Raw genomic sequence first — 25,373 nt, forward strand, 5'->3', positions numbered from 1 at the left:
GAATCTGAAAAATATACAGGAACCTCACTTCGTTTAATGTCAGCAAAAGGGGAAGGCCGTGCATCAAATCTGCCATCTCTTGAAGGACCAGAGATCTCCCTTTCACGCCCAGCATAGCATTGCTGCCTGGAGAAGCCATCTAGGTCCAGGGCACTGGAGTTGGCACTGGAACCCGCAGCCATCTTTTGAGCCAACAGTTCTCCACTGATCTTCTTTAAATAGGATGCAGGAGCCCAGCCCTCGGCACCTTTGTATCTGTGAAAGCAAAAATTATTCTCTAATGATTGTAAGCTCGTTTTAGCAAGGCCCTTCTCGCCTGTTGTTCAGTAAGTCAAATTGTTATGTTATATACTGCTTGTTATGTCCTGTCTACCCATTGTACAGTGCTATGAAATATGATGGTGCTATAAAAAACAATAAATAATAACTTAAGCAAGTTTCTTGTTACACTAAAAATTTGTGTAACACAATGAATGCAATTGCAAAGGAGACAAGAAGCTTTTTTAAATCTTGCACACATCTAGGCTAAAGGCATTGTTAATGAGATTTACCGTCCTCTTCCCACGGGTGCCACTGACCAGTATATCTACTGAACACACTTGGGAAAAGATGTACTTCATACCTTATTTTCCACCAGCCCTCTAAATTCTTCTGAATGACCTCCACCACGGCTCCTCTGTCCAGAGTGATTTCATCTTGATCCCTTGCAGTATAGGGGTAGATTACACTATACTTCTCCTCTGTTAGTAGAGAAAACAAAAAGAAAAAATATTTGCATCTTTAGGATAAAGATTTAAATGGGTCACGTATATGTGTTAGAAGCAGTCATGGCCGTTTCAACCAATAAATCATAGCTCCAGTAAACTACATGTGATCTGTACTTCTTCATACGGAACTATAACAATCTAATTGGTAAACCAAGAATAGAAAAATAGCTGTAGGTTATACATTTAATATATTCATTTTATATATAATTTTTTTCTCATTGATACATATAAACACATGCCTTAGGCAAGCACAGAAACAGTTGTATTGTTTGATTTCTAGAAAGAAAAATCCCATGCAAAACATGCAAACACAAATAGTTGCAGGACATGCAAACTATGCCAGGCAGATAGTAAAACAGGGACTATTAAACAGGCCTCTCTGCACCTGGACCCCATCCACTGGTGTATAAGTCCCCAAGTGTCCGTCGGCGGCCGACATGCCTAGGCAAGGACCAGTATCTCCAAGGGGCTGGGAGCATGTTGGAAAGTAGGAAGTGACAAAACAAGAAGTGAGGAGCCGGTATGATTCTCCAAAAAAAAAAAAACCCTTTCATGAAAGGTTTTTTTTGTTTTGTTGTTTTTAAGGACACCAGGTTATATATTTGGTGCCTAAAGCGACAATTTCTTTTAGCGGCAATCTGTTGACGAGTGGAGAAATACACATTGATGCAGAGTTATAGTGAATGTTACATGAAGTGTAGTACAATACGTTCAGACACATAGACATAACACATAAAGCTATGAATGTGGAAAGTTTGTTTTTAGTCCTTAATTCATTTAAAGTAATTAACAGTGACAAACAGTTGACATATATTTGTTGTCAGAAACATGCATCTTGAAAGTATGGCACTTCAATCTGTAATCTGGAATCTTACCTTCTTCAGGCTGAATTGTAAAGTCATCTTGTACCCCATCTTGAGCTTCTAAACAGGTAGCAGGTACCCAACCTTGCTCATCAGCAGTACTCACAAACCACCAGCCTAGAAATAAGAACTTTTTTTATTGTTTTTTTTTTATTATTATTTCAAAGGGTGTGAAAGAAACTAATCTTCAATTTCGCCCAAGTATTAACTCTCCATATATATTCCGACATGTCACTGTTAGATATAGTTGACCTTTTAACTTGTTCTTACCAGACTCATTTTTCTCAATGATATCCACGACTTGGCCTACTCGAAGACTGATCTCTGAACACTCCTGCTTCTCGTAGGCGGCCGCAACCACGTACTGATCAAGGACTAAGGCATCTGATGACGCAGAGTCTCCACCTGTCCAAAAGGGCATCAAAACTTAATAGTGAATAGTATGGATAGTAAGATAAATACATATGCTGCCAGACCAAAGCTATGAAAGATGAAGATTAGTTTTACTACCATGGAGATTAATTGGGACAAAAATCTAGATGCCAATGTTTTATCTTAATTTCACCTTCACAACTACCTTTATTGAAATGTTTTCCAGATAAAGATTTATTTCAATTTGGCTTTGGTCACTCTGGAGGTCTAGGATCAAGTATCCTTGAGATAAAGTACTTGCGATAAATTAACTATTCTTCCATATTGCTGGAAATCATGGCTTGGTCACCGCAGCTATAGTTAGACTTTAATGTAGACAGCAGAATCATTGTCTGAAGCAGCTGTTGATTGGGTGAGTACCGTAAATTTTGCAAAACAAAGCCATTCTGTGATTGTGTTGAAGCACAGCTAGAGGGCAGTACCGCATTACACACGACGGACATGGACCGCAGTACCCTACTGGAGGAGTCCAACAATGAGTGTCCAAAGTGTTCAGTATGTTATTCTTTTACTTATGTATATGTTGTTTAATGTCTTAATAAAGAATTAAGCAAATTCATTTTCGCATGAAAATCCTGCACAGCATATTAGCAAACCTCCAAATACTATCTTATAACTAATACTTATAATTACTGTCAGGGGTCCCCATTGATCTAAGGGGCACCATAGAGTGTGAGGAGAGGCCTGTACATGTCCTACACAGGTTTCAGATAAACAGATATTCTTTTTTATTACTTTTGGGAAACATGGGTCCTCAGCAAGTTGTTTGTTTAGGGTTCTCAATATGCTTGAGCCCCTAATTACTGTACAATTATCCCATGACCCTCCAAGAACTCTATTTGGTTTAATGATTTAGATTTTTTACAAGGTTCCTATGCAGTGCTGAAGGGTTGGTAACAAAAGTTTGTTTCTCCGCTTTTCTTTCTTTCCTTTCTTGACTTTTATTTGTGTTGGTGGTTGTTTATTGTGGTCACTATTGTAAAAGATTGCTTGACTTTTGGGTTTTTTGTATTACTGGATGTGATTGTTTTTTGCCTTTTGTGGAACCAATACAATTCTTAACCGAAAAATATTGCATTTGTGGTTTTGTTGCACACTAAATATTGTTCCTGTACTCAGATTACTCAGCTTTTCACACGTTTAGGACACAATGGGTTCCGGTAAGTGGGTTCTACCTTTGTAGAATTAGCAAGGGATGTCACAGAGCAGTCTCTGAGTTCTTTGGGCAAGAAACAGTAGTTTAACTGAGGATGTTTTTAGTTACAATACAGACGCCTTATGAAAATTAACAAAACAAATGAGTATCAAGGAGTGCATCCCGACACTGATGACGTTCAAAAGTAAGTCATACAGCTGTCTGCGAGTAGGTGTGCTAGCCAAGGACTTGTGCTGCTCATACCCATTCACATACTGATCTGCTTTCCCCAACTGGTAAGATCTTTGGAAACTATACTTTCAAAGTTTACAAAGGGTGTACAAATTAGGTTCACAATGATAAGTAACGTAACTTAATATCAACTGTGTTTCATGATAGATAGTATACATAGAAACCGCTCGCCATTCTGAGAAAAAAAACACTGTGCATCCACCTTGATGAAGGCTATGCCCTTTATTGATCTTCCTCTAATGTGTTTTTGGACCTACCAGCATTACTACTCCTAGGAACCGTGGAGTTTTCCTCTAATATGTCATGGTGTATTTGGGATACTACAGTATAGTGACCTGCATTTTACCTGCTAGTGTTTTACTTCCTAGTGAGCAAAGTGGATTTAATTAAATGAAATGTTTTTTTAATGAATGAGTAATCATAAAACGGTGCTTAAACTGCAGATGTTATCTTGCTAATTAAAATAAAAACTTTAACCTCAAATCACTGAAGGCTATACAAGGATTTGCATTTTCTGATTGCAATATCCACAGATCTGCAAACGGGGGACATCTTTTAGCACCTTCAGTCATGGTTTGAGTATTATACACTATTGATTATTGTAAAGAAATCTAAGATGCATCAAGAACCCCATAGGACTATACTCAATAAACCTATCTAAAGCAATCTGCAAATCTTTCTTAAAAGTCACATGAAACAAGTGTTCCATGTAACCGGAATGGAATGTCCCTATGAGACTGTGATGGGACCCTCCATCACTGGGACCACTGGAGAGGCCTAACTGCCAGCCTCCTCCCTATTGACTATGGGCCCTGGGTTTGTAAAGACTTCTGTGGCTACCCCCAGCAGTATCATCTCATCACTGGCTGAGGGGATTATCTCCAGCAGACAGCCAGGATCTGCCACCAGGGAGTGACCACCATTGTTTTAATTTAATATCAGACCCCTCCACCCCATGGTGCATTATTATGTTGTATAAATCAGTCCCCCCCCCTATGAATTGTTAATCCCATTACTGCCCCTGTTGTCTCTGGGAGGCAGATTAAGGGAGTGGTTTGTGTCCCAATATCTTATTTTATGTTAATGCGTGTTTTGCTGGATATATCCAGCTCTGTGTGTCCAAAATAAATCAGTCTTCGTTTGGTTTTACCCTACACTCGGCTAGTGACTGGGGAACCGGGGAAAGTGTGTTGTCCCAGCCTAAGGGAGCACAAGACAGCAGAGGTAGTCGGACTAACCAGCTCTGTGACAGAGACATTTTTTAAAAAAAGATTTATATTTTAATTAGAACTGTGGCTAGGCCCCCCCAAAAAATGTGATTAAAAACAAGTAAAATCCTCTAAACACTGGTAGCCACAGAATTTATACATTCAAGGTCCTCTGCATCCTTCCCAATTATCCAGGCAAGTACAAACTCAATGAAAACATTCTAAAACTGTTCAACGATTAGTGAATTTATGTACTAGTCACACCTCAGCTGAAATGGACCAAACCAAAAGAGAACACCGGGTGCCTATATTTTAGGAATCATCCCTCCTATGACTGATGGTGACGTGCATGCTCACTGGAATTCAACACAGAAGCATGGAATTTGATGGAACATAAGAACTGTTCTGCCCATCTAGTCTACCCATGTGAGGTCTAAACTGAGACCTTGATAAGTCCTTGGTCTTCAGTATAGCCATGTACTTGTTTAAATCCCCCTACTGTATTACTGTTCCATTTATGAAAGAAAATGAGGGGAGGAATATGAACATTGTTACAGGGCAAGATCATCAAAAAGGTAGACATGGGCACCATAGTCATAGTCATGTTTTCCTCTTCATTGACACTTGCCACTGAAACATGTAGATGTAGATGTTGTAGTTCATTGCTAACAAAATCCCTACTACCCCCAGACAGCTGAGGTGCACCCACCACACATGACAGTGACACACAAAAGTAACGTGAGGCTAGTCTGATCACCACATACATGCTCGATCACCAGCGTGGGGGGGGGGGGTATTAAAAAAAAAAAAAAGACACCAAACATAATGTAAGGAGATGTGGTTTAGACAGAAAGTGGAGGGGGGTCTAAGTCATTAGAAAGACTACCTGTTCTAAGGAAAGGTGATGCTTTCGTCAATAAGCCTAACAAAAAAGGGAAAAGAATGCTGTGTGAATCTCAACCAATTTAAGCTAAAAAAATAAATAACATAAAAGGTGTTTGGTAACTGAAACACACCACAAATATCAGTCTAAACACAACCCACTTAAAGTTGCATTGATTTTCATTTGGATGATTTAGCCAAAGAAAATGATTTAAGTAAAGTCAATACAACATTTGATTTCTTAACCTAATTCCACAACGTATCAATCAAGTACAAAACATTAATGAGAAATTAGAAGTCCACAAATAAATCAAACAAAATTAGTCTTCATTACATTTAACACAATGTACCATTTACTGCAACATGTTTGTGGCTGTCTGTAAATGCAGTAGTACTAAGGTTTCTATTGAAAAAGACATACTGTCAGGGGTGGGCAGGCCCAGGGGCCAGTCATAAAGAGCTTGTCTGACCTGGACTGACCCGGTCCGCATCACAACAGCTCTTTTTGAAGAGTTTTGGCTAGGAGAGATCGTGTAACGTGATGTCACATGACCGAGGGGTAAAAGACTGGCTGCTCACACAGTGTGTGCAAGTGCCAGAAAAGAAGCTGCAGGCGAAGTAAGGAGGTGAGGGAGGGAGTGAGTAAGAGAGTATGTATGAATATACAGTATGTATGCTAGAATTAGAGTATACGTATGTGTGTGTGAGCATGAATGTGTTTGTGTAAGTTTGTGAGCATGGATGTGTGCGTGTGAGCATGAATGTGTAAGTGTGTGGGAGAGGGAGTGTGTGTTAGCATCAGTGTGTAAGTGTGAGAGTGTGAGCGTACATTTGTGGGGCAAGTGGCAGATGGGACCACTTTCCACCAGTGTAAGCAGTTAAATCTTTCAAACAGTCCTTAAGAAAAATCCACCTGGGCTCTAATTAAAATGCAAGACATTTGAGAGTCTGCTGGGAAGCCTTAATGACAAGATCAAATCATTTTGCCTTAATTATACTAGTGCTACAAAATCACCTGGAACACAAACCAAAAAAGTAATAAAATAATTCTTAGGCAGAGCAGTGAAAAAATATGGAGCAGATATATGAAAATATGAAACAATAGATTAAAAATTAGGATGTTACCTAATTCCATCGATATGAATAGTTGCTAATATGTTTATGCCAGAGAAATTATTAGTGGTCAACATTCACATTTTGAATTGGACATTTTGCAAGTTACATGCATCACCATATAAAATACTGCAGTAAGGAGGCACACTTACCCAGTCTTTTCTTTCCAATAGGTTCCCTAAAAGAGTAGGAAAAACAAATATTTAGCACCATAGATGGCAGAAAAACTACAACACATGCCTAATGCCACAGCCACATAATTAGTAAACTAACAAGTTATAACATCAGTATTTACGGTATGTAAAATTATTTTTGGTTTCTGGTTGTTTTGTCCACTCTGTCTGCGTATATGATATTTGAATCAGTATGTTGTTTTATTATATTTTAAGGTGCATTTGTCCTCCTTTCTGTCACTTTGTATGGACGTGTATGTTGTGGCTTTTATATGGTGATTACGGATAAATTGTTTCTTCTGATCAACACAATAGGACCGTTTTACTCTGCTTCATAACATGGACAAGTTAGATGCCTTCACTGGAGTTCTTATGCCAGTTGATGTCAGTCTGGACTGGATTTTCTGTACATTAACTCCGTATGGGATTCCTTCTTCATTTTTGATGACCTGGGAACCATGAGCATGGGACTGTTGTGGTACGGAGTGTAATATTGATGTGATTTACACTATGTTATGTTATTTTTATTCATAGCTAATCATGTTTGTATACTATTCCAATTAATTTTGTGTATTGATATTCTTTTGTTAATTTTTAACTGTTTATTTTAACTATATTTCAGGCACATGCGTAATCCCTCACAGACATGCAGAATGGAGTTCAGGGAGGCCCCCGAGCTGAATTAATTCTGGTATTATTATGGCCTTTATTAAACTTAAGGGCCAAACCGGCAATCACAAGGTAGCCCTAACACCTTTAGGCCAGCGGCCTCCTGATGACGGATGTCGCACGTTACTTTTGGATGTTCGCCTAGCGTGTGGCCAGGTCTATCTACAGGTGGGAGCGTGAGATTGGGAGAGTATGTGATGGCAAAGGCAAGCAGCCTGTTAACCCTTGCAAATGTGTACCAATTGCTGTGCTTGTGTGGTATCTCTGAAATACTTATTCTTTATAATAGATTTTGAATGCAACAGTGGTGTGCTGACCTTTCTTTATCATTTGAGTTGTTGTTTAGGTTGGATTGTGGAGAGACAGCCTTATATAGGTTACGGCACCGTATTGTAGGGTATCCTTCTTTTCTTGTGTGCTCTTCTGCAACTTTTATTGAATTTTTGTTACTTTTCTACAACATCTGAATCACAACCATGTGCAAGACTGATTCAGCTTTCGCATTTGGCTACATGTTTCTAATAAGGAATTTGTTCATGAGCAAGCAGTTTATCATAAACAAAACATGGTGAACGTACACTGATGCTTCATTTTAGCCCATTAACCATGTGTTATTCTCTACTCTGGCACAGAAACTGTAAAGTAAAAAAAAAAAAAAAAAAAGGCTTATCGCATATCCGACTAAATTAACCAAGACTTGGTAAAACTTATGAGTTTTATGCTAAACCGCTGCAAAGTTATTTGGGACACATGTGGTTAAATGTCCTGTTCTAACTAAATACAGTAAGCATTTCATCATTCCTAGTACTACAAAAGTCCCAAAAATAATTATTTTTTGAGACCGATTTGTAAATTTTCCTGTCAATGCATAATTGTCATGTGGCACCAAAACAGGCAGTGATGAGTTGTTGCCATGAAAACTATAAACACTTCAATGTGTGTTTTTAATGCATGTTGAGCCCGTACATGTACGGGCTTTGTCATTAAGGGGTTAATATGATTAGTTATTTAGGAGAAAGCATACAATGACTGATCTGCTAAGGATTATTAGGTCAACATAATAATGTTTTGACTAAGTGGAACCGCACCTTTAATACCACCCTATCTTCCAACTTTTTTCTTTCAGAATGTTTTTTGCAGTTTGCAGAGACAGCTTTTATTGGCAATTATATAATATACCTCAAAAAATTTGAAGAGTTTCTTCAAAATCAAGCTTTTTGAAACCTTTACTTACTAGAACCTATTACCTACTTAAAGTTAAGATAAATATACTAAACTGGCTCACCTGAACCAAAGCATTTATCCAAACCTCTGGCATACTAATAAAAAAAAAAGCACCGACAAGGTGGCCCAACATCAAATTGGGAAATATTGACCTCCTAAAATGTCTATAACCTGCAAGTCTTGGAAAGTATAGTCATTACCAAAGTGTTCCTAGCTTAAGAAGTTACACTGACAGGAGCTCCATTTTAATATACTATTTTCAAGAATAATTTATTGTGGGGAAGATGATACACAGCGCAGGGGGAATGTTGTAACCAGATGCCACGTTGGGCTCTTTGACAAAAATTCCATATCATTTAAGTCTTTTCAAGGGGTTATAAGAAAGACTTTTGGACACCACTAAAGTAGAAGCAGATGTCACACTCTCATCTCAAGCACGGGTTGTCGAACCTTTTATCATGGGACCAATCTAGGAAGCACTTGGAAACCAATTTTCAATTGTAAAAAATGTGGCCAGATATAAGAAGAGCTATAATTCCTGTGTCTCCTCCAATGCTTCTACACTCTTGGTGCCGGATGCAGTTTTGTGATGGAGGGATGGATGGAAGCCTGGACAATGTCTTTGTCTTTTATAATATGTAGTGCTAAGATATGGTCAGGCTTAGCTGTTCTTTTGATCTCCATTACTGTCACATCACTAAACTTTTGGGGTAAAAATAGTGTAAATAAGGCAGTTTTGTTTTTGTACACATTGACCTAATCCTTAAAGTGATGAATGGAGCCAATCTTCCAGATTTCACATTGGAGAATTCCTACATTCAATCTATTCAATATAACATGCTCTCTACAAAGTGCTAATTACACCAATAAATCTTTTGGCCTGTATACAACTGTCTGATCATGCAACTGACTATTGTTATGATGCATATACTAATTCTTTCAGTTGTTGACATATCATGTCCATATTTCTTGCAACCGTATCCATTTACGGTAATAAAATGTACTGAAAAAAGGGAACAAAGCAGAAAGTCTACTGCTAGCCACAAGTGCATTATCCAAGCCGTGTGTAGGACACCGTCAAAGGGATATCAGGCGTTTCTAGCAGTTTACTGGTTTTTGTGTATTTAATATGAAAATACACACAGCCACATTACATGTAGACATTGAAGCCTATATTTTGCTGCAGGCATCTTTTCTTGATGCATCACAGGGATACTTTTCATTCACCCATAATAAGGTCCCATCTACTAAGGCAGCTAGATGTTTCTCCAGAACTTTACAAACAATGACCAAATATTTAACAGTTTCGCTCAAGTTCCTGAACAATGTACACTACGTTAATGGATCCAAATTTGCTTTGGCACGCAACATGTTAAGAGCTCCTTCTGAGTCCCTCATACTCCTGGAATGAAGACAGATGCAAATGGTTTCAAGCGGCACTTTGCCAAAGGAGAAACTCAAGGTTGTTTTATGAATGAGAATATTGCACTGAAGATATATGCTCATTCAGGCTGTCGATGAATGATGACAGGGACCACAGAGCACTCAGGGTCATGCGCAGTGAAACGTGAATTGACTTTTAAAGAAAAGACCACTGCAGTAATAAAATGGGCCAACCCTCATGGTGTAAGTGATCCACTTATGTTGATAAAAGATAAATCAGATTCCAGTTTTCACTTTCCATAAGTATCAAAAGGCAAAGAGGGGTTGAAACGCAGGCAACGAGTCTGCTGGCACAAAAGTAGTCAAAGTAAAATGGAGTAGAGTGTACAAAAACGGGCAAACTAGATGAGTTGATAGGATTGGAAAGCAGAACCAATGTTTCTAAGTGAAGTGTGGCATATGTAGGAGTGAAAAAAATGTACATCAAAATACACAAACCCAGACTTTTAGCAGTCATTAAGGCACAGTCCAGATTGAAGTGACTTGGAAACTTTCAGGGGTTACTAAAAATATTTAGAGGTGTGTCTCGTTAGCAACCATAAAGTTACCAGGCGTATTCACATGAAAAAAAAACTATTACATTAATATCTATTACTAAGACCAGTATAAAAATAATGAGATTGTGTTTAGTATAAAAACCAGAAAGCTTTCCCATTCATACATCTATCCTAACATCTACTACAAAGCTATTGCTACGAATGATGTCAAATTCTACACGTAGGTAGAGTACATAAAATCCAACACAAGGCTTGGTCCCACAAACCATAAACAGAAACACGCATACGTTAAAAGAAAATACAAACTCTTTAAATTGTCTGCAGCAATAATGTGACTTAAATATTAACGGACTAAATAAGGGTCATGCCCCATTGGCAAATGCCCAAAAAGACTTGCTTTATCATCAGACATAACATGTCACATTCGGGTTTAGTCAGCATTCCTGATTCCATTTTGTTATAAGATGTGAAATGTTAACATCGATGTGAAATTTTCAACATGTGCCAAGAATTCATGTTATGGTAGGGTTATGGCAAGAAGTCTTTATATTATGACTACCAGAGAAGTAAAAACAAACCCACTAAATCATGGATATGAGCTGGGAGATCAGCGAGGGCAACATCACAGTATGAGAGGAGGGTATAAGACATGGCTACACCTCTCATGAATACCGATTGCTGTGTAAGCAATGTCTCAGTCAATGATGAAAGCTTTGAAAGGTGGAAGGTCAGCTCCTGTTCAACGGAGATACACAGAGAAACTCTGACTGATAGAATCAATATTCCAGACAGCCTTATAATAGCTGAGTTCATTACCTAAGTGCACTCAGGATAATGAAACAAAGACAGGAAGATAGGCATGGCATGCTTCTACTGCTTTGCAGGACATGATAATGCATTTAAGCAGTACTGCCCAAAGGTAAGACATTCGTCAAGGTCACCAGCCTCGGATTGTGGTGCCCAGTGTGTGCTAGCATGCCTGAAACCTTTACAAACATAGTACAATCCTTCTATTAGCTCTTAAGAGCAGGTTCTTCCTCAGCATTTGTTTTCTGAAGTCCAAATTGTTATGTGACGCACTAAGTGTGATGTCCTGGAGATAGTGATTATGATGTCACTATATACATCAAAAAATCATTAATAATCATGAGATATTTAGAAAATCTGTCAGTGTGTATTGCGATGCAAATAATTTTGCACGTTAGAATTGGAATTGAAATTATGGCCAACAGAACTGCAGAGGTCCAAAAGTCCCTCAATGGATGGTGAGCTCTGTGGCTGTGTGTGACACAACTAGCATTACTCCTGTCCTAGGATTCTCATCCTCCCTTACAAAGGCTGTCTCAACAACAATCACAAAATTAACAGTAGGGGAGAGGATCAATTGACAAAGCATAATCATGTAGATCCTGACAAAATGAGAACAGATGCTCCCATCATACACAATATTTAAGTTTCTAGTATACGGTCTATATGATACTTTGAAATTTAAATTTGTAAACGCAATTACAAAGGTTTATTTTGTTCGTAGAACTGCAAGATCCCACTGTCCCGGGTAGCTTTTATGGACTCTGTTTTGGACACCTGAAATGGGGGGGGGGGTATGATTTAGGATTTGGGATACAAGACAGATCCTCTTAAGTTCAGCAGTGCACCTTTAGAATATGCACTTATTAAAAAGAATAATCACAGATTATGCTTTCTCATATCGTGGCGAATGCTGAACTGTTGCAAAATTCACGGTTTATAACACCCAGTCTTGTGATAACCCCATATGAGTACAAAACACATCAGTGGAAACAACAACTTAATGTGGGCCAAAATAGATCTTAAACAGTGAATGCCGTCTACTTGGGTGGAAGCCAGGATGTATGACTCCAGTGATTGGGAAATAACCCTTTCGAACTGTGTAGTCTGTGCCAGTATATCTGAGGACTGGTGTTGTTTATGTGACTACACAGGAAGTCATTTTGTCAAATAGTGACCATCTGTGTTATTATGAAAACAAGGACAAACACTGAATGATATACTGTAGCCTTAATTTAGTGGTTGTAGGAAAACAGATCTGTTCTCTACCACGTGGTGATGAGCTCGCCAAAACAAGCTACCATCGGAGCAGCTGCTTACTTGCTTATACCCTTAATCATATGACAAAACCAGCATCCAAGCCAAGCTGACTTTGCCTTAACAAACACTGGTCACTGAGCGTCAAGAAGGATAAGGTCAGATTGCGAGGTTCTGCTTTGAGACTCAAACTTATAGAAAGAATATTTGTGAAATGCAGGGAGATTCCTTGAAAGTCATCACCATGCCATAAAACTCTAATGGTGTAACACAGATTCTTTGAGGTAAGACACTGCTTCCTTGGGTCTCTGGGTCACGTTCCTCTTTCTCCAGGCTGGGGAATGCTGTTCAGCCAAGCCTACTCTCTGCCCATTCCCACTCATATTCTACCCTGCCAGCTTGTCCCACCCCACATAGAGCTACTCTTGCCTACACCGTTAGTTAGCTGCACACCCTTGCGAAGGTTCCCCTCCCAAAGAGAACACACCTGATAACCTAGCCTGGGTCCTACAGTGTCCTCCACTGGTCCACCAGCAGCGGAACACCAGGGACCTGCTCACCAAAGAGTTGTATTAAAAAAATAAACCTTATTTATTGGGAATTTAAGATACTATTTAACTTTAAACAGACTTCATTGTAAAATTGACTTTTCCCAGTGTGCTTGTTAGACTTATTATTAAAAACTTTTATGTATAAATGCATTCTTTTCCATCTAATAAAGTCATTCAGGTTGTGAAATAGCTCCCAGATTTCAAATGTAATATATAGAGCCAACCCTACTGAGTTTCTTCTGAAATAATGAGTTAACCGTATAGCTTAATCGGTGAGACAACCATACCTACTGTAGGAAAAGAATATTGAAATGTTTACACGGTTATTCTGGAGTAGGGTTTGGACATCTAAAACCTAGAGAGGGGAGAGTGGTATGCATCCGGAAATCCTCAAATAGCACATCCCTTCACAATAATATTGCCTGATAATCATACTAATGATTATTTTTGAAACTATTTGTCGTTTGGTGTATGGTGAATCTTTAAAACTGAAAAGCAGTTTGAGTAGATTTTTAGGGACATTTGACTCACAGGATTGTACCAGTGATGCAGACTTGAGTCTTCACCACATTGGAACGTCCTCCGCACAGTGTCTAAATATAACTATTCAACCTTCTTCCGTATGAATAAGTATTTGTAATATGAAAACGTCAAGGCATAACGACACCTAATCCAAATATTCCTAAACAGTTATCGCTTCTGGGGTATTAAAAATATTTAGAAAAGAAGGACAAGCTTCAAAGAGCCAGTGTAGCTAAAAGGGACATTTGCAGAATTTGGAAAAGGCAGATGAAACCACAAACCAGATGAGGCCGTTACAGACAATCCAGGTCTGCCACGGCCTGTGAGGTGGGGATTAAAATGCTGACCAATGTATACATAATATATAGAAATATTAAAATATATAGTCAGCTATTAAACCAACAGTAATTCACACTCGTCTTCTGTATGATAAGGGAATGGAGGTAGCCACATCTACTGTGTCCCACCATAAAAGACCACAGAAAGGGGAGATAGAAGGTGTTTGCTGGGGAGGAAACCTAGATATCCGTGGTCAGGCCGATATCAAATTCCCCTGTAAATACATCACTGATAATCCAGTTAGATCAATATTCAAATTTGTAACTTGGACACAAACCAGGACTAGATATAACATGCAGCGAGGCTGTTAATCATCTCGTGTGCTTTATAATTGTCACTTGATTACCAGCAACCACATCTAATAGTTAAATGAATTTCCCTTCTTCTGGTGTGTTGAATACCACATCACTGAAACATGCAATTCTGCATTTTCTAGCACCAAAATAACACACACGAATATTACACTATAATGTTTTCACAGCTGCACTGTGGATTTATGCATTTAGTTACATTACAAGTATGGGGCAGGGATAGGATGCTGACGCCAATAAATGAGTGCCTAAGGCAGAAGATAAAAACCTAAGCTTCAAGTGAAACAAGCCTTTTTCCGACCGAAATCCTCAGGCCTCCACCTGTATCAATGTTTTACTAGAGTTCAAATTATAAATGCACAGTTGTTTATACGTCTCAGTATTTACACAGTCCGTCCCTACCTCAAGACCTGGCAAAATACATTAAGAGCATCTTCCACAGTTTTGTATAAAAGTGGGCTTGTAAGTATCTCTATGGTATGGCTCCATGGCAAGGTCACTGCGCCTTCTGTGTGGACCCACTCTAGGAGGAATAACTGTTGAACTGAAGAACTTTGTTGCATTGCGGCAATGGGGTATCAGTGGGGTTTGTGTAATGGACCATCAAGTTCAAATCTGTTGTATTGCACTGATCCATATGGTGGCAAAAAAACCCTTTTTAAACACATTTTGCTCATAAGGAAGGAAAAAATCCTTTAAGATTCAATAGGAAGAATAATTAATCAATGCCTTTTAAATTACTATGTATACCACTCCTTGCCAAAACGCCTCTGCAGTGCTCATGGTCATCATCACCATGTTCAGCTCTGACCTTGAAGACCATCCTTGCTTAAAATGAACCATGGCTTCACTAACTGCAGTAAGTGGAACCTCCCGTCAACTGCCATAGGGGGCAAATTTCACCCTGCAGGGGTCTCATATGAACACATTGTAATACAATCACATGTATTCCAAAGTAAATAAATCCAGTTTCATTACTGGAATCCTTTCACTCTTAATAATGTTTTTCTAATCCAATCATATCACCCTCGTGAACTTGTACACAAAAATGAATTGCATATTCTAAATGCAGATGTGTAATTGCATTCGCTGCTTTTTTTTAATGGATGCTACTTATTTGTTAGCCTTGGCAGCTGCTACCTGATATTGCATCCGTTTACTGGAGTCTGGCGTAAACCCCAAATATTTTTCAAGTGATGATTTCCCAAGTCTTATCCCATTTAGGCTTTACTTTTATGCAGGCCTACTTACTCCTTCGGCGGGTTAAAGTCTTCAAATCTGGCCTCAAAAAACTGCAGAACATCATCACACTGTGAGATGTACGGAGGCAGGCGGATGAGAGCCTAGACATAAAAAAAGAAAAGACACGATTAATAAGAATAAGACCACGTATTGAGAAATAAACTACCGTCTAACAGCATAAGGATCCCTGCAGCACTGGGATATTCCCTGTAAGATCAGAGTGAACAAGGTGAAATATTTAAAACGGAAATCAGGGATGTCTTTTTAATTGTCTAAATCCGGTAAAGTTTTTACGCTCGTTGAGAGTCCAAGAGACTTACAGTTTTGGCTTCATACATCCACAACCTGGAAAACTCATAAGGCAATCCATGTGTTCTATTGGCATTCAGTAAAGCTTAGCAGATATTGCTCTAAATCGCAGTAATACAACACGATTGCATGGACTTGCAGACCCCCCAGCACTGATAAGCAACTTCCAAGGAACTGGAATAAAAATACATGAAAGCAGAGTTTTTCTACTTGTTCTATTACAGGAATGCACATGTGGCTTTCCATTCGATCCCTTTAGCAAACACTGGCTGGAAAGGAAATGTGTAGGTGTATAATATATATATATATCCGACCTTGCTGCTTTCCCAGTTGGACTAATTAACAATTCTAACTGGCCGGTGTTAATTTGCTGGATGTGGGCTACTTTATCTCATGAAGTTGTAAAAAAAAAAAAGAAATAACCCCACTTACAATGAGGTCCTTTGTATGTCCCTACGAGAAGTGTAACAGGAGTATTAGGAAGCGTTGCAGACAGAATACTCAAATCCAAATTAGAATCTTATGATTTTAGTTTTCTGCATTATATTTAAAACCAGCTACAGCGACTTAGAAAAGCAGGGACCCCTATGGGTTTATTCATTAAGGACCGAGTTGGCTCAGGATAAAAACCAGACTTTTTACTGTAAACCACCATCTCACGGTACCTTCTAGCCTCTGACTACCTTTGATTTCAGAAGGTTTAATACATATTTAATGAACATACTTTACTCCATCAACCTAAGTTTAATACGGCACCATTTTCAAGGGTTTTATTTTTTTGCCTCCTGAAGAGTAAGCGGCTGCTCGCTGTTCTTTTACATTTCGCTTTGTACAAATAACAGGTATTGATCGTGAGAAGGAATGATTGGAATTTCAGTAATCTGTACCCAATCACGATGAACATAATTAATTAGTTAATCTTACAGCCCGTGTCGTCAGGACATCATTGGCTTATCTTTCATGGCAAAATAACCCGTGAAATAAAACATAGTTTGAAAATACGATTTATCGTACAGCATATTACGCAGGCATGTGAGATGAGACTTTTTATACTTTGATGATGCCCTTAAACATGTCATCTTACTGATACTATGTATTTGTGTGATTGACAAAAAGGCTGAAATATGAACAGGAAACATTTCAAAATAGAGAAAAGTCTTTGCTTATAAAATGCAATTTTGAACAGTATATAGTCTACTAAAAGTAACAAGAATTGCAATAGGCTCAATTGTCAGAAATTATTTTTCTTTTTCCAAAGAATCCATGCTACATAAATATATCGGTTTACTGAAGATCTGCTACTAGACACGGTCACATTATTTATTACGAAGGACCAACTCTGGAGAGTTTCTCCCAAGCAAGAATGCATGGCAAGGGTCAGATTGGTCCTGCATAAGGCCATGACACGAAATGAAAGAACTCCAAGGGTTTACTCTGACCTTCATAATGAATGATTTTAGCATCACACCTTTATTTTTTGAATGGTTTTTCCCCGAGAGCAGGTCGAAGGGATAGCAAATTCTTAACAGTTACTTTTCCCTTCATTTCAAAATTCCACAAAATCCCGTTATTGGACTGTCTTTGAGAGTGTTTAGGTTTCCACCGCTGTTAGTGGAGATCTGCATTCTGCTTACTGATCCACTGGATTCTACCAACCTTCATAGTTAAATATTTCCCAGATACTAGTAACAACTAATAACTAGACTTGTGCATTCGTCTTCGGGCGAACATGGAAACGAACACGAAGAGTGCGTTTTCGTGTTCGTTCCGAAGACACGCCGAAGAGAAGACGGCGGCGGTAAAACGTAGGCGAAGACGAAGACACACACCACGAAGATCTTCGTGATTGTCTTCGTCTTCGTCTACCATTCCCCCCCCTTCATCTTACCTTGTCTTGGCTTCGCGGCTTCGCGGCAGTTCCCGGAAGTGGAAATCCGCAGGTTCGCCGTCGCGGGTTACAGGGCAGTGCGAATGAGCCTATTGGTCGCCTACAGGGACCTCCTCTGGCATCAACCAATTGGTTGATGCCAGAGAAAGACCCTGCAGGTGACCAATAGGCTCACTCGCACGGTCTTTGTAGCCCCTGACAGCGAACCTATGGATTTCCGCTCCCGTTAACCCCTTCGATGCTGCGTTATCTAACGCAGCATCGAAGGGGTTAACGGGAGCGGAAATCCATAGGTTAAAGGGCCGTGCAAGCGACCAATAGGCTCACTTGCACGGCCCCTTAACCCTTTAAAAAAGTTAACCCCTAACTAATTGAACAGGGAGGGAGACCAGTGGCATCGGCAGTGCCGATGCCACTGGTCTCCCTCCCTGTTCAATTAGTTAAATGTCCGTACGAGCGACTTTATTGGTCGCTCGTACGGACATTTAACCCGACACGGACTAACTAATTGAACAGGGAGGGAGACCAGTGGCATCGGTCTCCCTCCCTGTTCAATTAGTTAAAGACCAGTGGCATCGGCAGGGCAAGTTGCAGCTGCAACTTACCCTGCCGATGCCACTGGTCTCCCTCCCTGTACAGAGTTAAATGTCCGTACGAGCGACTTTATTGGTCGCTCGTACGGACATTTAACCCCGCACGGACTAACTAATTGAACAGGGAGGGAGACCAGTGACATCGGTCTCCCTCCCTGTTCAATTAGTTAAAGACCAGTGGCATCGGCAGGGCAAGTTGCAGCTGCAACTTACCCTGCCGATGCCACTGGTCTCCCTCCCTGTACAGAGTTAAATGTCCGTACGAGCGACTTTATTGGTCGCTCGTACGGACATTTAACCCCGCACGGACTAACTAATTGAACAGGGAGGGAGACCAGTGACATCGGTCTCCCTCCCTGTTCAATTAGTTAAAGACCAGTGGCATCGGCAGGGCAAGTTGCAGCATTGGGGTTTTAAAACCTCAATGCTGCAACTTACCCTGCCGATGCCACTGGTCTCCCTCCCTGTTCAGATAGTTAAATGTCCGTACGAGCGACTTTATTGGTCGCTCGTACGGACATTTAATTAATTGAACAGGGAGGGAGACCAGTGGGATGTGCCGGGTAAATTGTAGCATTGGGGTTTTAAAAGTCTGCACGAGCGACCAACAGAGTCGCTCGTGCAGACTTTTAAAATCCCAATGCTGCAACTTACCCAGCAGATCCCGCTGGTCTCCCTGTTCTATCAGTTAATAAATGATAGAACAGGGAGACCAGCGGGATCTGCCGAACAATTACGGCACCAGGAGTATAACAGTCTGTACGAGCGACCCTATTGGTCGCCAGCAGGGGGCTCGTCTGCCATCAACCAATGGCAGACGAGCCCCCTGCTGACGACCAATAGAGTTGCTCATACGGACATTTAAACTCCTGGCGCCAGAGCGGCTTTAACTCCGTTTTAACCCCTTAACCGGGGAAAACGAAGAAAACCCGAGCACGAAGAATGTCCGCGAATATTCGCCCGAAGAGAAGACAGGACCAGGCGAATATTCGCGGAATACGAAGTTTTTTTTTTGCCGAAGACGAGCACGAAGACGAACACGAAGAGCCCCCTGGTGCCCAAGTCTACTAATAACGTGATGGCATAACACTTCCCATTTCATTTTATGTCATCATTTATAAACTTCCTATTTCATTTTATATCATCATTTGCAATTTGTCTAACACGATGGCAGAGGGCTTCTTCCTGCTGCTTTTCATTTTTGGCAGAGTATATGTTCCCAATGCATTTCATTTTTAGTGACTTTTCTAACCATTTCGTTTGACTCTTTAATAAGACTATTCGCATTCAAAAACACTGCATAGTTTGTATAACTTTCCTGGCCCTTTACCGTGTGACTGGCAGACTCAGATCACAGAGCCATTTCCTGTACTACTCCACTCATGCTCATATTATTATATTGGCCTGCCCAACACCAACGATAATAAACCACACATGGCAAACCCTGTGAACATACAATATACCTACTTCCTGCAGACAGGCTACTATATCGTATGGTTTCCATGACTACTGTATGTCATCTTTCTTTCCAAAAACCAAGATCTCCACTATCTCCTTCTCAAGTCTTGTTGTGGAACACACTATCTCTTAAATAAAATATAATCCCGAAGCCACCGGTAAGGTTCTTATTTGGTGCCTGTGGGCCTTGTTTCATATTATTCTCACTGCTGTCAATATTGAAACTACAAAGGCTTTTACTAAACGAAATGTGATGTAGAAAAAGAATATATATTTACTGAATGAAGAGTTTTCTGTGCTGCCAACAACACCACTGACTGGGATCTCTATAAAGAAATGTCCTGTTTCCTCAATTTAGGAAGGAATCTTCACACAGCATCTACGTTAATGGTTGCCAGAGACAACCTATTTAGGGACGGTATTGTTAAAACAAACCAAACTTCTTTGTTGGTTCCTGTGTTACTAAGCTACTCGATCAAAGAATGCATACTATGGGTCTGAACTGAAAACCGCAGCAGGAATGAATAATCTTGACCCGTTCTGTTGCTGCGGGTTATGATGTGAAACATTTTAAAAAGGTAGTTGCTCACAGCAGCTGAAATGTCACACCAGCCCCGTACAACAATACCCTCCTTGATCCAAAGACTTTTCACACCGCAGCAAGCTGGTTTATCTTTCCTCTACAGACCTATTGACCAAGCATTAAAGCTTACAGCGGATTTATTTTTTTATTTCCATTTTCAGACTCACTAGTAAGGGGAGCACTGAATGTGAAGATTTTATCAACGCGCAGGGTCCTCTCATACTAGGCATGTTTTACACTATGCCGAGACAGGGTTACCAACACTGTAAGCAATTATTCCACCATCACCCTCTTGTCAAAATGCTGCTACCCATTTGGTGTAAATTGCAGCCTTTGTGCACCTCACACTGTGTCTTGAACGTTCCAAGTGTCCATGGGTTCAAACTGAGTCAATCGTGAGTCAACTGTGTGAAAAGGTAAGTGTGTATTGTACAAATGATTTGTGTGAAACTTTTAATCAGCCTTTAAAATGCACAATTTCTTCTGACAAAGACCAGGAAAGGCCCTGGTTAGCCATCTCTTGATATTACATCACTATCCAGAAGTTCCAATGAGCACCTTGAAATGACACTTTCAGGAGGAGGCACGTTTCTCTTAACTTTTGGTTATGAGGTGCAGTGGATTACCAGCTTCCTCAGCATTGGAAGGGACAATTCGCCAGTCACAGATATAAATACTTTCCTCTATTCTCAAGTAACTATTACAATTCTCTGGGGTGGGTTTGGAGGATGTCGAGTAGGAAGTGTTCACAGCAAAATAGGCTTCAGATGACAGACATGAGATGAGTCGGATAGAGAAAGTGTTGGTGGTAAATGGAATAACATCTGTGTTTCTCTTGTAAAAAGAGGGATTTACTGCATGCAACATTGAATAAAGTAGATTTACAGAACAGAATGTGAATATATAGTTTTTCATCAAAAGTCAGAGAACCTCAACCCATATCTATGAACAGACTGTGTCTGGTGATAGAGTGGGGGCATATGTCACTGCCCACCTTGCAGCAGCACAAGATGCTGCAGAGACTCGAACCCCTGGGTACTTTTATACACTTACAAGTGGCACCACTTTGATATGATGAGGCCAAAATCATGCAAGCAAGTTCAAAGGTATAAAGCGACTAGGGAATATTTATTATGCTTTTATTTTAGCTAGCTACCGTATTTGCTCGATTATAAGACGAGGTTTTTTTCAGAGCAAATGCTCTGAAAAATACCCCTCGTCTTATAATCGGGGTCGTCTTCTAATCAGACCTCAAATAGAGGTCTGATTAGGAGACTAAGATCCAGATCCCCCGCACCGCTGCAGGGGACCTGGATCCTCCTATCGTCGCCCCCCCCCCCCCGCACGCACGCACTTACCGGTGCTTCCGGAGGTGAAGTTGGCAGCGGGGGTTTGTATGCGTCCGTCGCAAATACCTTCCCCGACTGTCAGAGATCAGAGTTCCAGAGTTCCTGATCGCTGACAGCCGGGGAAGGTATTTGCGACGGACGCATACAAACCCCCGCTGCCAACTCCACCTCCTCCCGGCTGCCGCGGAATGAGACGTCAACCCGCTGCCCCGGCAATACAGCAGGAAATTGGAAGCACCGGTAAGTAAGTGTGTGTGTGTGTGTGTGTGTGTGTGTGTGTGTGTGTGTGTGTGTGTGTGTAGGGCATTTCTGGAATGCCTTACACCCCTATATGCCACTCTGGCACTTAGGGGGTTAAAAGGCATATTATGGGGCAGAGTGGCATATAGGGAGGTATAAGGCATTTCAGGAGGCAGAGTGGCGTTAAGGGGGCATTTAATAGAGCACTCTGCCTCCTGAAATGCCTTATACCTCCCTATATGCCACTCTGCCCCATAATATGCCTTTTAACCCCCTAAATGCCAGAGTGGCATATAGGGGTATAAGGCATTTCTGGAGGCAGAGTGCTCTATATAATGCCTTTTAACTCCCTTAATGCCACTCTGCCTCCTGGAATGCCTTATACCTCCCTATATGCCACTCTGCCCCATAATATGCATTTTAACCCCCTAAATGCCAGAATGGGATATAGGGGTATAAGGCATTTCTGGAGGCAGAGTGGCACATAGGGGGTCAAAAGGCATACCATGGGGCACAGTGGCATATAGAGGGTTAAAAGGCATATCATGGGCCACAGTGCCATATTGGTGTGGCAAGCCTGGGGGCAGATGTGCGTAACTGGGGGCAGGTTGGAAAATACAAGGAAATAAAAACAAAAAAAATATTTTTCTCAATCATAGCTTTTATTAAAAAAAATAGTTTACATGAATTAACATTTACTGGTAAACTTTTTTCCTTTAGGGTCGTCTTATATTCAGGCTTTTTCTTTTTTTCCTAAGTTAATATTCAGATTTTGGGGGGTCGTCTTATAATCAGGGTCGTCTTATAATCGAGCAAATACGGTATTACCACATAGATATACAGTATACAGCAAGGATTTGCAGAAAACGTAGGTAAAAATGTTGACGTGCTACATAAAACACAGCACATGATTTCTTTTGTGTTTTACCCCAGATCTTTTTGGAACCTTGCAAACCCTATTTTGGCATCATAAGAAAACCCTGAGCTCTCATGTCCTCAACCTCTCTCACATGGCAGTTGATTAGGGGGGGGGTTGTCTCCCTTGGCTTGGTTACAGAAAGAGCATTAACACCCTGGGTGGAGCATTTCCATACTAATTCAATGCATTGCTTGTTGAGAAATATTTTACTCAGCATTGCATTGTGAGCACTGCGAGCTCTCTGCCAAATCTGTTTTGCGCCACTGTAATATTGAGTCTGGGGTTCGCTGGGCTTGCAGAAGATCTCAGGCTTTGGTCCAAATTGGGCTTTATTAAAAGATATTACACACCACAAAAGCATATGCTTTAAACTAGTGCATAAGGCCCAATTAACCAAATCTGAGCTTTCCCTTAGAGATGTTGAGCACCTCTGTTCATCGGTTTATAGTCTGAGCACACAATGTTCAAATTGAATAACTTGATATAAATCAGTCATAAAATACCTGCTACTTAGATTCCTGGAAGAGTGGTCTTAAGAGGAAATCTGCAAAGATTTATTGCTATCCCGTACATGGCAATTTACAACACAGACTGGATATACTAAAAGAAAACAAACAAGGAATGCTAGACTAGAAAGAAAACTGCATAGAATGCAAACTATGTATTCTTTGGCAGGGTCACCTCAAACCCATTCACTATACGACTTCACATAATATTAAAGGCCATGGCTGAAAATGTAATTAAGGTTTACAGGCCCATTCCAAATATTCTTCATACATACAAATCGTACAAAAAGATCATTTTTTTTTTTAAATACAAAAGGTCACCCCCATATTTTTCTAAATGTTATTGTAAATACTACCGATAGTAATACTGTGAGTATCCTACCGTCAGCCTTACTCATGTAGTTAATCTACTATTCTAATGAAACACATGGGTTAGCTGACATAAGGGCTCAGGTCATGAGAGTTACAGGAGAACTAGACTAAAATCATGAAAAATCATTTTATTAAAAAACAACAGAGGCACGAGACAAAATGCCAGAAGATACATACTTTTTATATAAAATAGCAGATAAACTTTCTTCAGTAATAAAACTTTGAACACAAAAGGTACCCAGGGGGCTTAAGGACTTACTCACCTTACAGTACTCATCAATAGGAATCAGGCGCCTCACTGCTACATCGCGTATGTGACTCCGCCGAAAAAGGATTTTTCCTAAAAGACAGAAGAGGAAAACATTAATATTCCTTGTGTACTTTGTATGACCTTCCATTTTAACAACATAACCATATGGTCAAATGATGTCTATCCAAAAGAAAGGTCAATACAGTACCTCCTATTCTGAAAATATATTTAACTCTTTGCAATGTTATGTTATGCCCTCTGGCACATTTATCATTTATTATACAGGGGGTGCTTTTGGTTTAGTGAAGTCCTGTTTGTGCGGTCAGTCTTACTAACTTTATGCTTCCACCATCATTAGCTCTCTCATAGTGAAAGCTCCAAAGAGAATTGCTCAGTGTTGTTTGTGTTTCTTCTGTGTTATGTTTAGTTTGTATCTCTCCCTCATTTTAATGTAATTATTTGTTTTAGAAACAAAAGAGTTATTGAAACACATTTTGTTCTGTATGTTAACAGGTTTAATGTTTAACATATGTGTGTCTTCATGCACCCACAGCAAATACACAAGATTTTGAAGCAGAGAGGCTCAACCCGGCCAACTGATTGCCGTTACGTTTTGACTGTAGATTGTTAATGGGGTTTTTTTGTGTGTGGTGGTGGTTTTTAGTTGAGAGAAAAGTAGTCTTCTATATCCTAGAATAGAAATGAATTCATAACAGTTGCGGAATGCAGTAATCTGATTGAAACGGGGGTTCATCCATATCTTTGATTCCAACTTCAGTCTGCAATGAAAAAAGGACATTTCCAATGCATCCTCTGTGTTCTAGCGAGAAGTTGAAAAATTCCTTGAGCAGGGTCAAATTGAACAGCCTGACAGCAATGTCCCTTCAGTATATGGTATACTGTATATGAGATGTGGGCTCCATATTCATTTTTTGTTTAGCAACCTTGAGTATAAAAAGTTACAGAAAACACTTCTCAACATCCTCAGTACACGTAAAAAATAAAAATATTTAAAACCAATTCCTAGAAAGAGAGAAAATGGAAAGGGAAAAAAGAAAAGATGTATTGGTATACAGATTCCAACCATATATAATGTAAGCCACATTGATGGACTTCCTCATTTAAAGTCTCAGACCTGAGTCAGATCCTATAAGAATTCCTTCCTGTCTGGGGTTTGTTTTTACTGTACATTAAAGGAATTCTTTTAGGAACCATTTCT

The 25,373-nt window shown here is 39.9% G+C and overlaps 1 protein-coding gene across 1 annotated transcript in view; it reads right to left on the bottom strand.

Moving 5' to 3' along the window:
* SH3PXD2B (SH3 and PX domains 2B) overlaps positions 1-25,373 on the bottom strand; it is a 66,675-nt gene that overhangs the window by 3,414 nt on the left and 37,888 nt on the right. The window contains exons 4-10 of the mRNA XM_053464706.1: positions 24,168-24,244; positions 15,697-15,788; positions 6,805-6,830; positions 1,901-2,035; positions 1,643-1,747; positions 623-740; positions 29-255 (exon numbers count right to left, since the gene is read on the bottom strand). Coding sequence (XP_053320681.1) covers positions 29-255; positions 623-740; positions 1,643-1,747; positions 1,901-2,035; positions 6,805-6,830; positions 15,697-15,788; positions 24,168-24,244 — 780 coding nt within the window. The remainder of the gene's footprint in view (positions 1-28; positions 256-622; positions 741-1,642; positions 1,748-1,900; positions 2,036-6,804; positions 6,831-15,696; positions 15,789-24,167; positions 24,245-25,373) is intronic.

The sequence above is a fragment of the Spea bombifrons genome, chromosome 4 (assembly GCF_027358695.1).
Source record: "Spea bombifrons isolate aSpeBom1 chromosome 4, aSpeBom1.2.pri, whole genome shotgun sequence".
Taxonomy (NCBI): domain Eukaryota; kingdom Metazoa; phylum Chordata; class Amphibia; order Anura; family Pelobatidae; genus Spea; species Spea bombifrons.